General features: G+C 36.4%; 1 protein-coding gene across 2 annotated transcripts in view; it reads right to left on the minus strand.

Moving 5' to 3' along the window:
* Nucleotides 1-2,173: 2,173 nt before the first annotated feature.
* The window catches only part of EFCAB7 (EF-hand calcium binding domain 7), a 28,770-nt gene continuing 17,287 nt past the window's right edge, over nt 2,174-13,656 (minus strand). For both annotated transcript variants that reach the window (XM_009636224.2, XM_035891830.1), the window contains exons 7-14: nt 13,282-13,423; nt 11,735-11,844; nt 10,612-10,769; nt 10,275-10,408; nt 8,111-8,259; nt 6,060-6,269; nt 3,387-3,494; nt 2,174-2,280 (exon numbers count right to left, since the gene is read on the minus strand). In XM_009636224.2, the coding sequence (XP_009634519.1) occupies nt 2,206-2,280; nt 3,387-3,494; nt 6,060-6,269; nt 8,111-8,259; nt 10,275-10,408; nt 10,612-10,769; nt 11,735-11,844; nt 13,282-13,423 (1,086 nt within the window). In that variant the 3' untranslated portion in view covers nt 2,174-2,205. The remainder of the gene's footprint in view (nt 2,281-3,386; nt 3,495-6,059; nt 6,270-8,110; nt 8,260-10,274; nt 10,409-10,611; nt 10,770-11,734; nt 11,845-13,281; nt 13,424-13,656) is intronic.

Here is a 13,656-nt window from a genome sequence, read left to right on the forward strand (position 1 = left end):
CCAAGCTCTGCCTGGGGAGAGGAAGACGGAGGTGCTCCGTCCCGGCGTGGGTTGCACAGCACCCAGCACCTCCACAGCCCGGCACTTCGAGCAGGCCAGGCCCCTTGTCCCCACGGCCACCACAGGCCCGTCCAGGCAGGCTCTCGCACACCCAACACAAGCAGGAGACCCACCCAATGCCCCCCCAGGTCTGGGAAGGCCAGCATTAGCAAAGCCATGAAGCAGACATATTTTGTTAATATAGCTCTAGTTTTCTAAAGAAAGGTAACCTTCCAGAAATTCAAATTACAGCTGTTACAGACACTTTTTTCTCCCAAATTTCTCCCATTGAAGAAAAGAGGCTACTACCTGTGTTCAGCCTTAAAGGGAGAAGCTAGAATGTTTTTCTACCTTGGTGGTACATGGACTTAGGACAAACCAGAAAAGACTCTGTAGATAAGACTAAAACCTCTATTCTCATCTCCTGCAGGGCAGGAAGGGTAGAACCTATCATGGAGAGATAGCCTATGTTCCCAGCTAAAAAGTTAGATAGCAAAACTCTTCCTAGCAGCAAGAGGATCAGAAAAGAAAAAAGGCTCCACTCTCTACTGCTGTGTCATGTTTAACTAGACCCTACCCACAGCAAAACCGAGTCCTTTCAGGTGCAGTGATTTCTCAGCTAAGTACTTCTTTCAGTTTTAACCATTCCTTTCCTGACATGCAGAGAGTACCCTATGGATTCCTGCCGCATCTTACAAGACTGATTTTATAAACAGAAGAAATGCAAGTAATGGAGCGCTTGCCTTGTACTGTCTACTGCACATGCAGAGTGTCTCATTATTTCCCGGCTCCTTCTCAGAGATGTAGCTAGGAACTTCTGACGTACCCACACCTTGCCTGAGGCAGTGTTTCCAGAGCTCACTTGTTTGCTAGAAAATAACGGATACTTGTGGGGCCTCTTACTACAACTTCTACTTCCTTTAGACAATTCTGAAAATGGTATCTGCTGTACCTGCTAAGAAAAAAAAAAAAAAAAAAGGCAGACTAAGAGATCACCAGTAAACCTGCCTGAGCACCAAGTGCCACAGTGTGTAAATCACAGCTGGCCTCTAGCAGAGCTCTCATTTTGTAACTGACATTTACTTGCCCAGTGTATGATTACAGCAGAGTAACACCAGAGCGCAGGAGTTGCTGGCAGATAAATATAGCTTTTCAAGACTACTTGCTGCCCTTGCAGATGAGGTCACATACATTTAATGCCTATTTTAAAGTCAGACACTTTTTAAGCATCCAATGACCAGGGTCATCAGGTTTTTTCCACATTAACAGACATTTATAGGAACTAGAAAAACATAATAGGCCGAATATTTTTAGTATCTTAAAGTGGTTTTTCATTGCTATTGCAGCTTAAACTTGGTGGACTTCAGTCTCCTTATTTCAGCTACCCCAGCAATAATTAATTGCTGTTAACAGTCAAGAGCCTAGAATAAAACCTTCATTTTCCTCAAATAACATCATTTCCTTATTGCATATGACAAGGACAATTTTATTATATATAAAAGAGTATAAAATCAGTCAGTAATTATTCAGAACAAGTGTAAGATGAGTATTATCATCAAATGACAAAGAAAGCAAATAAAATTTTATAAAAAGGGAGAGAACCAAATCCTTTATCAGGCGGCAAAATAAAATCATGAACCCCACCCCATTATAATTCTCATGCCAAAGCCGTAAGTGTTTAATTAGGAACCCATCAGACCAATTTAACAAAGCAAGGTTCTCCTCGGGGAAACCGTTCCAGCATGTGAAGGAACTACATAACACGTTATAGAAAATAAGAGCATATTAAAGGAAACTAACCTTTGTAAAACACAATTATATTACAACTGTCAGCTATATTACTGAACAGTACTAATTTTTATTGTGTCTCAATGTTTTCATGCCAATGTATTTTGTTAAGACATGATGACTACTCTACTCTGTCAAAGGATTTGACATTCCTAAGCTACCACTATACATGTTTCTTAAAAGCCATTAGCAGAAGTGTGATACCAGAAATAAGTAAGTACTTAGGTGATTCACTGGCTTTAACAAATCAATGTCTGCAAAGTATAAATGTATGCCGGCTTTTTGAGAAGGACAAGACTGAAATTGTCTAGAATTTGTCAAAAAAAATTCCTGGTTTAGTCTGAATGCTACCAAGAAACAGCTCTCTAACTAGAATGTTCAGCGTAAGAGGGAATGCACACAATTATAAAGCCATTCTTCCTGCTCGTTCAGTGGCATCACATGCTGAGAAACCTGTATACAAGAGAGAAAACAGAGGTGAAACAGTTGTTTATTGGAGAACTACGTGTATGTTACCCAAAGTGCTACATAAGCAAAATGAACTGTTTCAGTACTCCTGTCACTAACATGAAATGACGAACATTCAGCATCTATAATGACAACTGGTATTCAAAACTTACTATTGAATTTAGTTGCACAACAGCAAAAAAAAAAAACAAAAACAACCCCAAAAAAATGATAACAGACATCAAGCCTACAATTAATACTGAATGAAGTCAAAGTTAATATTAGTAAGACACCTTACAGTATCAGGCTATAGATACCTAAAGTGTCAGCAGCAATATTAGAATAGGTCCCAACCCTGCCAGTTTTGTGGGACTGAATCTTTTTACAACAGGTTTGAATGCATCCATGCTGCAAAGCTGTGAAATATAAAATAGTTTGGATGCCTCTTGTTTTAAAGAAAGAGACCATACTTTTAAAATAGTAAAAACTGGATTTGCTTCATAAACAAATGAAGAAAAAGATCATTTACATTTGTAAAGTATTTTCAATCACATTCTATCCCTTAGAAAACTCATTTAGAATTTTCACTAAAGCCTACTCAGCTCTGGAATAGGGATCAACAGATCAAATTGCCTCGTGGCTAAACATGAGCCATAAGTCAAGTTTAAAAAAAATTAGCCATCTGCACATCACACTGTGTGTAAGGAGTGCAACACATATTTTTGTCTCTGCTTGGTCTGTTTCTCACAGACATTTATACATCTGATTAAAATTTGCTAAGAAAAAAGAAGAAAATACAGCTTTCAAAAAATAATACTAAAAAATATTAGTAAATAGTACATGTATTGAATGGACAACAAGCAGGCACATGTATGAAAAATTGAACAGCTATGGACTTTTATAGCAATCTGCATGGGGAAACATGGATACATCAAGTACCCGTTCAGCTTTGAAATATCAAGAACTATATCTGATCTGTACTGGTGATGAAGATGCCACTATCCACATGCTCATTATCATGATAAAAGACCAGCAAAAGGAAACTGTAAAGATGTCACATGATTTTTACTTTTTGCTTAGATTTTAAGTTGGCTAAACAATAAAAATCTTACCATCATGGATTTTGGTGCCACTTCCACAGCAAAAACAGTAAGTCCCCTATTACTTAGACAGTTCTTACTCTGCTCATTGTTGACATGAATAATCACTTTGTTTTCAGACTGCAAGTGAAAAAACATGAAGTAACCCATTAGCTTAATGGTTAAGTGGCTGCTCTTTATGTAACAACTACACACTCCTCTTACTTCCTCCAACTTTGCTATTTTTATAGGATAGAAATGCTTTAAGGATGCTGACATCTATTCTCTTTGAAGAGTAACAGCTTCAAATGTACCTTAGCATCATGGGAGCCCAGATCCATTGCCAAAAGTCACTTAAGACTCGTTGAAATAACTTAAGCACTTACGAAGATGCAACCTGGTAACACTGTTTAATGAGAACACTATTTGCCACAGAATGTTACAGATTCTAACAGTTTACATAGTTTAAACAGGCGAATGGACAAATTCATACTAGATTTTAAGTACAAAGAAAACATTTCTGTCTCAAGTAGTCCTTGAACTGCAACTCACTAAAGGTGAGGACAGTGATCTGGAGAAGTGTCCCTGGATGCTTGCCCAATTTTTGTTTGCAACATCCCCTACAGGCCATTTCTGAAGATTTCATTAACAGAGATTTTAAAAAATATTTGATGAAATTAATATAAGTATAATCACTTAAAGAACAGATGCTCTTGCTAAAGCTATGCAAGAAGGAGCCAATATATAAAACTGAAAGCTTAGGTAACAGCAAATTCTTTAACCACCAGTTTATCCCAGGCAATAGTCAGACACAAGACCTAAGGACATGCCGCTTATACCCTGCTATTCAGTTGTCCCCAGATAAATCTCAGTTTAACAGAGATGCTGGGAAAAGTTTGATTCTTAGAAAATGCTATCCAACAATCTCTCTGTGTTGAGAAATGTAACAGAAACACAGTTACTTTACACATCAGCCTTACACAGCAAAGAAGCTAGTCTGGTAACGACTGACCTTAGAAAAAAAAGAGCACTATCAGGTGCTCACAGTACAAAAGGGTTTGTGGACAGTGCAAATACAGTAATTCTTGAAATATGGTATTATTGCAGAAATGTAAACACAATCTAGTGTTAAGCTGCTTATTACTTTGATCTAGCTGCTCTGGCATCACTTTGTTGAAGTCCTCATTTCCACATGGCAGTGACATGAAGGCAAACAAAAGAATTATCTGTATAGGCAGATACTTAGGGCAACAGGAACAAGGTCACAGATATTCACCGAGCACAGAGGGTATATTATGGTAAGTTTGTGCTTTGGATGATAGGAAATGCCTCATTAACTATTTATTTTGGCATATAAACAGGCAGACAATAGACTTGGTGCTGCTCACTCCCTGAGAAATTTGAGGTTCTGTATGCAAGGTCCTTTAATCTCCCCACCTCACACCCTGACTAGGGAGGGTTAGAAGACAGACATCTCTTTCTCTACCTACTGATTAAATACATATGCAAGACTAAAAGAGAATCCCTCAGGAACCAGCATATTTCCTTAATTTAATTACAGACATAACAAAGAAACAATTATTTCTATTGAAATCAACAGTACAATAACTGAAGATATAATCAGACTGTTTGCACTGCGGGAAGCTTAGAAGACGACAGATACATAAAACTGCCTTTTAATTTTTTCTTTCCAGACATTTCCAATACAAAAAAGCCTCCAGTCTGCAAATTCTAGTGAGATTTTCAGGGAAGTGCAACTATTTGCTTCAATGTAGAACAGAGGTATTTATGAAACGTAAATGGTATAAATGGCAGTGGTCAGTGATTTTAATCAGACAGCATGCAGTTGCCTCAGTACAGACCTCATCTGCTTCTCTGACATATCCCCAAACATATAAATAACTCCAGTATATCTACCCTAAAGGGCGAAGTGCAGATCTAAACCCGTAGTTCCAAGGAGCCTCTGGCATTCACTCCTAATATTAGTACACCAACCCACCCCCATTTGCATGTTTGTCAATTTAAAAATATCCTTCTTGCTGTGATCTTCCAAGATTTAAAGCATCTTAAGTTTAGCATCTTACTGTGCTCTTTATTTACTCAGTTTCTGATACATGAAACTGAGAATGAACAGCACATTCCTTAGGATCTATGCAAAAAGGTTTAAAATCTCTGCTTCTCACCAAACAGTTCTGCTTGGATTTACAATCATTAACTTGGATTAGTAATAAAGTAGACCTGCTAGTCAGTTAACAATTGATCATTCATAATATGCTTCTAAAACACAATTAATGTAATTAAATTATTAAATAGTGTAAATGCTGCAGTCTTTGCTCTTTCTGTAATTGTATTTCCTGTTCTTAGTTTGCTAGTATTATGAATATATTACGTCTCCAATAATTATGAAAATACTGAAAAATTGAAATGTGAACACTAAGAAATATTCAGATTCTACATGATATTCAAAACTGCTTGAACCATTATAATAAGCTGGCCTTTCCAAGAACACTGATCCAGACTCTTTTGAATTCTGAGTCGTATGTCAAAAAGAGCACCAGGCAGGTTTTTTTTTCAAATGAACTAGGTACAGAAACTTGATATCAGAAATATCAGAAAATGTAATTCTCAAAAACAACACAAGGGGGGAAGAACAACATTAATAACAGACATTAACAGAAAGTACCTTACAGAATTCTCATGCCATACCTTATTTTCAATAACAGAAGTGATTCTCCTGCCCGCTTTGTAGGTATAGACGATTATGTTTTCACAGCCATCCATTACTTTGGCCTCTCCTTTATTAACAACTGACTTGCAAATAGCCCTGTTGAGTTGCCAGCTCCCTGCCTCCAGATATATGGCTTTAATTCTGGGTTTGCATTTTTCTGCATAGATGTCAATGACAAAGGGGCATGCCTGCAATGGAGAAAATTAGTTTTATCATCACTTCATCTGTAGTTTTTCCCCTCAGATTTTCTTCCACAGCGTTTTCATATATGCTCTGAAGTAGAATTACCCAAATACAAGTATGCCACTGAATACTAAATATTCAAAACCTGAGAGCTGTAACAATCTTTTAAACCAAATGAAAGCTCAGGACAAATGAACGTTTCTCATGCCAGTCACAGCACACTCGATTGCAGTTTGATGCATTTGGCTCCAACATAGCAAACCATTCTTTGGATAGCAAAACGTACAGTAATTAAGTATGAATGTATTTCAGTGTCTGAAATAAACCTGACTCCTTTACCTGTCACACCCTTGCTATCTGTGTCACTTCATACAGATTTAAAATATCTGCAATGTTGCATTAAGCACTCTGCTCTTACAGTATCTTGGCTAAGACTGGTACATGTAATAACCAGGAGTTTGCATTTTCTTAGACTCAGTAATAGCACCTTGTTTTCTTTCAAATGGCTGTTGGAATACACTAGGATTTCTCAGTTCTATGTTTAATTTGTTAGGCTCAATGCTCCTGAAATATCAATCTCTTAAATCATCTGAAATCAAAGAATTACAGGGTTACGTTATAGACACAAGTTAGGTAGATATAAATTTTTAGATGAACGACTAAAGCATTCGGAGAGCTACACTGTCCTTTGGAAAGCAAAGACTATAGCCATAAACCACAGCTAGTGTAAGGCACAAAATACCTTTTAAAAATGTCTAACTTGATAAAAACCTCCCCAAAATCTTCTTTCTTAGAAGATAGCTCCCTCTTATGTCTGAAATGCAGAAAGACATTTTTGTAGTTGCTCTGCTAACCATACTCGCAGGAAGAGGAGAAAGTGCTACTCATTAAAAAAAATCATTCACCATGATCTCAATATTTTCACTGAGAGACAACTGAAGTCTCTCTACCATACTGAGTATTTTTGGTTCTGTATATATTTGTTTCACACACATATGTTTTTATGTGGGGACTACACCGACCTGGTTTAGTTTAACAAAAGTTAAAGAAATAATATAATCAGACTATGATAAAAAAAAAATAAATCAGCTTTTCTTGGGAATGAAAGTTAAATTATGAAATTATCTGCATATTTAATGATTTCTTTAATTGTTCGTAATTTCTTTTCTATTCATTGAAGATACCCTCTTTCTTTAGTGAGAACTATTAACACCAACACTGATACTGTTTCTGAATAAATAAATCAATAAATCTATAAGCACACAGAAACATCATAGAAATAATCCCTAGTCCTGTAAAGCAAACAGTGTGCCACCAGAAGCCCTTTCATTAAAATTTTACCTTCAGACACTGTGGTGAAAGGCAACAGTAAAAGCCATGTCTGAAAATTATGAATTCTGAATCATGTGGAAAAAAAATTATCTTCTCCTTATCTGCTTCTGTTGCAGCCTGGACTAGGAAAATGACTTTTTTAAGCAGAGCGAGTCCTGCATTTTGTAGGTTTGCTGACAGGTCACAGTTTATCATCACTGTCATCTTACCACTTCCCACCAGCAAGGTGCGTGAATTCTTTCAATGGGTATAACCCAAGATTCCTTCCTCTACAACCCCACAAAATACCGGTTTTCTCCAAAGCAAAAGGCAAATTTCCTCTTTTAACAATGCCAGTGTTATCCTAAGAAACAGGATGACTGAAAGTCATAGTGTAAACCCTGTAATAACAGTGTTTGGACTGCATCACTGACCTACTGAAATCAATTTATGACAGACAGAAACAGTACTGCAGTTAAACACGTGCAGCAAGTTCTAGGTGAAGCAGTTATTTTTGCTATATAACATATCATACCTCTGTCATTTCTAATGCTTTATTGTAGCCCAAAGACAATAAAGTGATCCAAAGGTCACTAGGATCCCCTTCACGGTCATTGGCTTCCATGAGATTCAAATCCATAAATCCTTGTCTTGTTAGTTCATTCTTCTTCATATCAAAATTTTCTGTTTAAGAAGAAATATAAGGTAGCACTTAAATGTCTGTTCTCTCTGAAAACACCCTTTATCCTTCCAAAGCCAAACTCCCACTTTTCGTTAACAAGGTTTACAAGACACAGCCATCTTGCAGCCTCAGGCTCTCCAATATTATTTGGGAAAGAATGTCCTTGACCAGATATATGACCTTTGCAGAGCTTCCCAATGGATTTTAGCTAATGACTAGAAACAGCTGGCCACTTGTATAACCCTAAAGAGGGCAAGATTTCAAAACAGAGAGAGTTCATATTGTTTCTTTTTTTCTTTTTGCTAGCAGTATCTGTTGTGGTTGAGATTTGCAGAATGGGGTACATTAGGAATGGGAAATTAAAGTCTGCTGGGGCCAGCACCCTTAGTGCTTGAGGTCCTTGATATAGAAATGATTTACTTAGTTCCTAAAAAGCAATAAAATGCCAGTAATCCTAACACCCCTCTCTTGATAGAATATCATAGATCGACCACTCTAATGTCAGCAAACACATAATTGAAATGTCCTTGTGTCAGAGATTTTTAAAAATGGTTTTCTCATCTTCATAACAATGCTAAATCTTTACTATATATTATTAAAAAGGGATTACCAATTTAATAAATCTATCTAAGGGTACAGATGCTATAATAAATGGCTTGAACTTTGGTGTGAAGATTTATGACATTCGTCTGAACCCTTCAACTGATTAATGACTTGGTAAAACATTCACCATATTCTCTTCTTTCCTCTCTCATACACTTCACACACACACACACACACCCATGTTGAGACCAGTGCACAGAGGCATAACACTGACAAAGTATGTGGAATACCACGTAAAGGCATGAGAGGGACAAGAAACTCAAAAAAATACTTTTTTATATATGAGCTTTCCATCATTTAGGAAAAAGTTCAATATCTTAGAGTGTTTTAGGGAGAAACAGCAGGACTTGCCAGATTTAAAGTATTTTGGAGCAAATTAAGCAATGCATCATAGCCTACAAAGGAATTACATCAAACATGACATGGGCCAATATATAATGATATGCCATACTGGCATGTTGGACATGAGTTGCAGAAAAACCTGTATTTCTTACAGAAACTTCTAATTTTCATACAATAGCTTCCAAATTTGCAGTTTGTTCACTCACTGCAGCTAAACTGCTAATGCTTTGAAACCACTGCACTATATTACTAGAGCAACCTACAGTCACTGGTGGTTGTATTCTCCTAGCCCTGCTATGAGGTAAATACATGCATTCTCAAGGCCTTTGCAAACTTAAAAAGTAATGCCGCAAAATTCCTCTTTTCTTCAAAATTGACATTTGTGGCCCAGCACTGCTCCTACAAGCTGGCAAGATGTCCAGTAACATTAATGAGATGTATCAGCAGACAGAAAAAAAAAGTACAGCTGGAAGAGTCTTAACTTGCCTCACGCACAGAAGTCTGATCTCATGGCTGTCATATAACACAATATGGACAAACTGACACACCATATATGAACCTTCAAAAGACAGGTTTTAAATGTAAAACTGCTTACATCCAAAGAAAAAATATAGTCGCAACATACATCTTCTAATGTCTAATTTTCTAATAACGAATTTTCTAAACAATCTTCATAAGCTCTAGATGCCATTTTTAAAGCATCACATACACATTAATTAAATGTCCCTCTCAACACTTTGTGAGATATGAAAGCAGTATCAGCTTAATCTGCAGGAAGGAGATTGATTAAATGAATACCTGTTACAGCTTAATTCACCATATGATCCATGATTAGAAAACAGCATTTTTTGGCAGATATAAAACCAGAATGAAGCAAAACAAAGGACAGGAAACTGGAAAAGGATAGGAAAAAAAGAGAGAGAGAAGAGAAGAGTATCTACATGTGTTCTTGGTATAGGCTACAAAATACTCAGTTCTTCTATACTACATACATAGTAGGATGTTATAAACAGCAGCTTGCAAGTAGACTGATAGCCCTAATTAGTTGTATCAAGCACAGCAATGAACTTACCCTTACATACAGCCCATGCTTCCTCATCACATTTCTCACCACTGGTTCTCAGTTCAAAAAAATTGTATTCCTCCAAACTCAGAAGGCCATTTCCATCCAAATCAATTGTTTCAAATATATCCAATAAAGCGGCTCTAAAAGATTCAAAAGGCAGAACTATTTTCAAATACTTCTGTTTCCTTTACTATCTCATAATATTATCAATAACTATTCAGTCTCTCTGAGAATATTCCCTACAAACAGTTTTTCAGTAACATACAGCTTTAGAAAAGCTAGATGTTATTTGGAGCACATACTTTTGCAATAGTTACCAGGCCTATTTGGGAATATGACTCACCGGAACTCTTTGGTCAGAGCCAATTCTCCATCCTCACCTCTATACAGCAGTTTTGCTTCTCCAGTAATTTGCGGTTTTACCTTCTTCAACCTACAGCCTGTTGTGAATGGGAGTAGCCAGTAAATGCCTGATCCAAGCTCCCCTTTCCATCCAAACATCTACTCTTAAAGGAAGACAGATAAGTTTGTAAGTTGCTTCTCAAATTATACCTTTATTTATTACTAGTAATATTCATTTAAAAAGTGATTAATTACTTGAAAACCCTGGTAATGCTAGGTCTACAGTGAGATGTTGTGTGACGCCATTTTAAAGACACAAAATCTAGTGAACCTCTTAGTTATAATAAAAGTCAGAAAAATGTACAGGACCAGAGACAAGGGGAAAACAGTCATTACTGGAAGTGTCTAATAACAGTCCTATCATTTTTCAGATTCATAACACTAATTGTTAAACTTTAAAACAAAAGCAGCCAGAAGCAGGCTGACAAAACCCACAGAGTTTTTAATTTCCTCCCTGATTTATCAGCTTTGTTCACACTAGCAACAAAAACTTCCTCTGTAAAAAGTCACAAGTGACTTAAGGTTTAAGAAGCAAGTAGAGTTCCTTGTGGCTTGGAAGGGGGAAGTGACTTAATGCTGCCATTTCTCCTCCCTTATTTCTGCCATAGGATAAGAATATTCTGTGAACTGTGAAGTTCAAAATCATACATATGGCAAGGAGAAAGAAAATTAAAGGGAATTTTAGCGAATTTTACCTTTGAACTTCTGTTTTTGAAGGTGCAGGAATACAAGTGAGTTTCCACAGAGTATCTATACAGATAACCAGCAACTCAGCAATACTTGCCAACACACCACAGGATAATATGGTCCTCACAGGAATTTCATTAAACTTCTATGGCTTGCAATTCAGCCCAAAGGGCATAAACTAAGACAGTATTACATCTTACCTCGTGTAAGTTCTGTCAATTTTGAAAGAGAACATGCACAGAAGTGTTTCTTCTCTCCTTTAGTCTGATTAGGTACAGCTTGAATTCCTTCCAAACACTGGGAACTCACCCATGCAGCATTAACACATACACTAGAGGTATAACAATTAAAATAGGACTACAACAAAAATATCTAACCTCTTTGTTTTGTTGTTCAGTAAAGCTCACGAGCTGTAGATTTTCTTGGGTTTCATTTTCCTTCAGAATATACAAAGCTGTATCCACTGACAACCAATGACAAGATTTTCCTAAAAAGAAAACCATTCTCAACACAAATGCTTAATAATGGAAAAACAATGTTTTTCTTCAAACGGCAAAGTAGATATTTCCATGACATTTATAATACTGATTGCTGTTAATACAAGATGGAAAAAAAGAATCCATTATACGCTATCAGGATTTCCTTCCTATTTAGGTTGATCAGATAAATGGTTCTAAGTCTTATGATTGTCTTACAGATAACGATTACTATTAATAGTTCTAATATTGAAACCTTTGGTAGTTAAGGAAGCTATTTCCATTGTTTTCTACCATTAGTACAATATTATTATTTATTACCTTTCTTTATACTAAGACTCCTAGATATTTGCAATTAAGGCTGTTAGCACAATTATATCACATTCTCTTCTGAAGTTCTGTAAAATATTGTTAAACTCACATTGACTAGAAACCCAGATTATGTGCAAAAAGTAGGGATACCAGAATACATAAATCTCAGAAGTATAAATTTCAATTATTTTCAAGATTTAAATAGCAAGAACCCTCTACATGGCATCACTAGTTGTTCTTTGTTTGTCTTAGGTTGGATTGGAACGGAGGCCTGGTTTTGCATATGTTGACTGGATGCCATTTGAACCTCTTTGATTTCTTGTAGCTCCTCAGTTCCTCAGGGCAATCAATCAATGAGCTATTTAGTGGTCTTCAAGTTAAGCAGACCACAGCAAAATAATGAATTCAGGGGCTTCATTTTTCTACAGTTAGGAGTCAAGAAGACTAAAGAGTGGCTACACACCACACAACTTTGTTAAAAATTTTAAGATTTTTTTATTCCTCATAAAAAGTTAATTGCTCTGCTAACATTAATCCTTTCCTTACGTACTAGTATTGTGCCTTCCTCTTCACAACAAAACACAAAGATATTTCTATATACAGGACAATAATGTTGTGCAAAAGTAGAATTTTTTTTACAAAAGACATTGGTTACACAGAATGTCTGGACAATCCTGCAGCAGAACTATTCTAAGGCACAGTTTAAGAGGGTGCCACATGAAAAAGAAAAGTTAAGCGCAGAAAATGGAGACATTCTGTTATTCAAATCTGTTAGTATCAGACCACATTTCCTCACCATTCAAAGTCTGTTGATCAACTTCCTGTTTCAGCCAGGTAGTAATTGGAAAATGACTACTTTCTGTCAATTACTTGCAGTGAACTTTTTATTACCAACCTCAATCAGAATCAATTACCAACCTGCAGCACAACAGCCAGTCCAGATGACTCTAAAACATCTTTGGGATCTAATACTGTGTGACAAGTTCTATTTTTAATAAGACTCTGTCAACATAGAAAAGTATTGCTGTATCACAGTATCAAAAAGTATTGCAAATGCAAAAGGGAGAGATGTTTCAGCAGAAGAGAAAATATTTTTTATAGAGGAAAATTCTCCAAAGAAATACAAACACACTTACCTTCTACCTGACGAATGTTTAAAGGCTTGATGGTAATACACACTGTAGACCTTTGAGGTAAGTACAACTTGTACTTGTGACTAATGATTTCACCATCTTCTTCTACGTAGAAGCAACCTTTGGATTGTGCACATTGCCATTCCTGTAAACCAAGCAGATATTAGATGTTGCCTTTATCTTTGATCAAGATAAAAGCACCTTCTCTGAAATATATTAATTTGATGATTTAATAAATCCTGCATAAAATACACCACAAGATACAGCACTGATCTTCTACTCCTTTGTTTAAAATTGATTTTTTTTCAAATAGTCCTTTTTGGAGTCTATTTTTGCAGAGTAGTTTTTTTCAGTAACATTACTTCACTTGTGAAAATA

Source organism: Egretta garzetta, unplaced genomic scaffold, assembly GCF_000687185.1.
Source record: "Egretta garzetta isolate BGI_Z169 unplaced genomic scaffold, ASM68718v1 scaffold163, whole genome shotgun sequence".
NCBI classification, from domain to species: domain Eukaryota; kingdom Metazoa; phylum Chordata; class Aves; order Pelecaniformes; family Ardeidae; genus Egretta; species Egretta garzetta.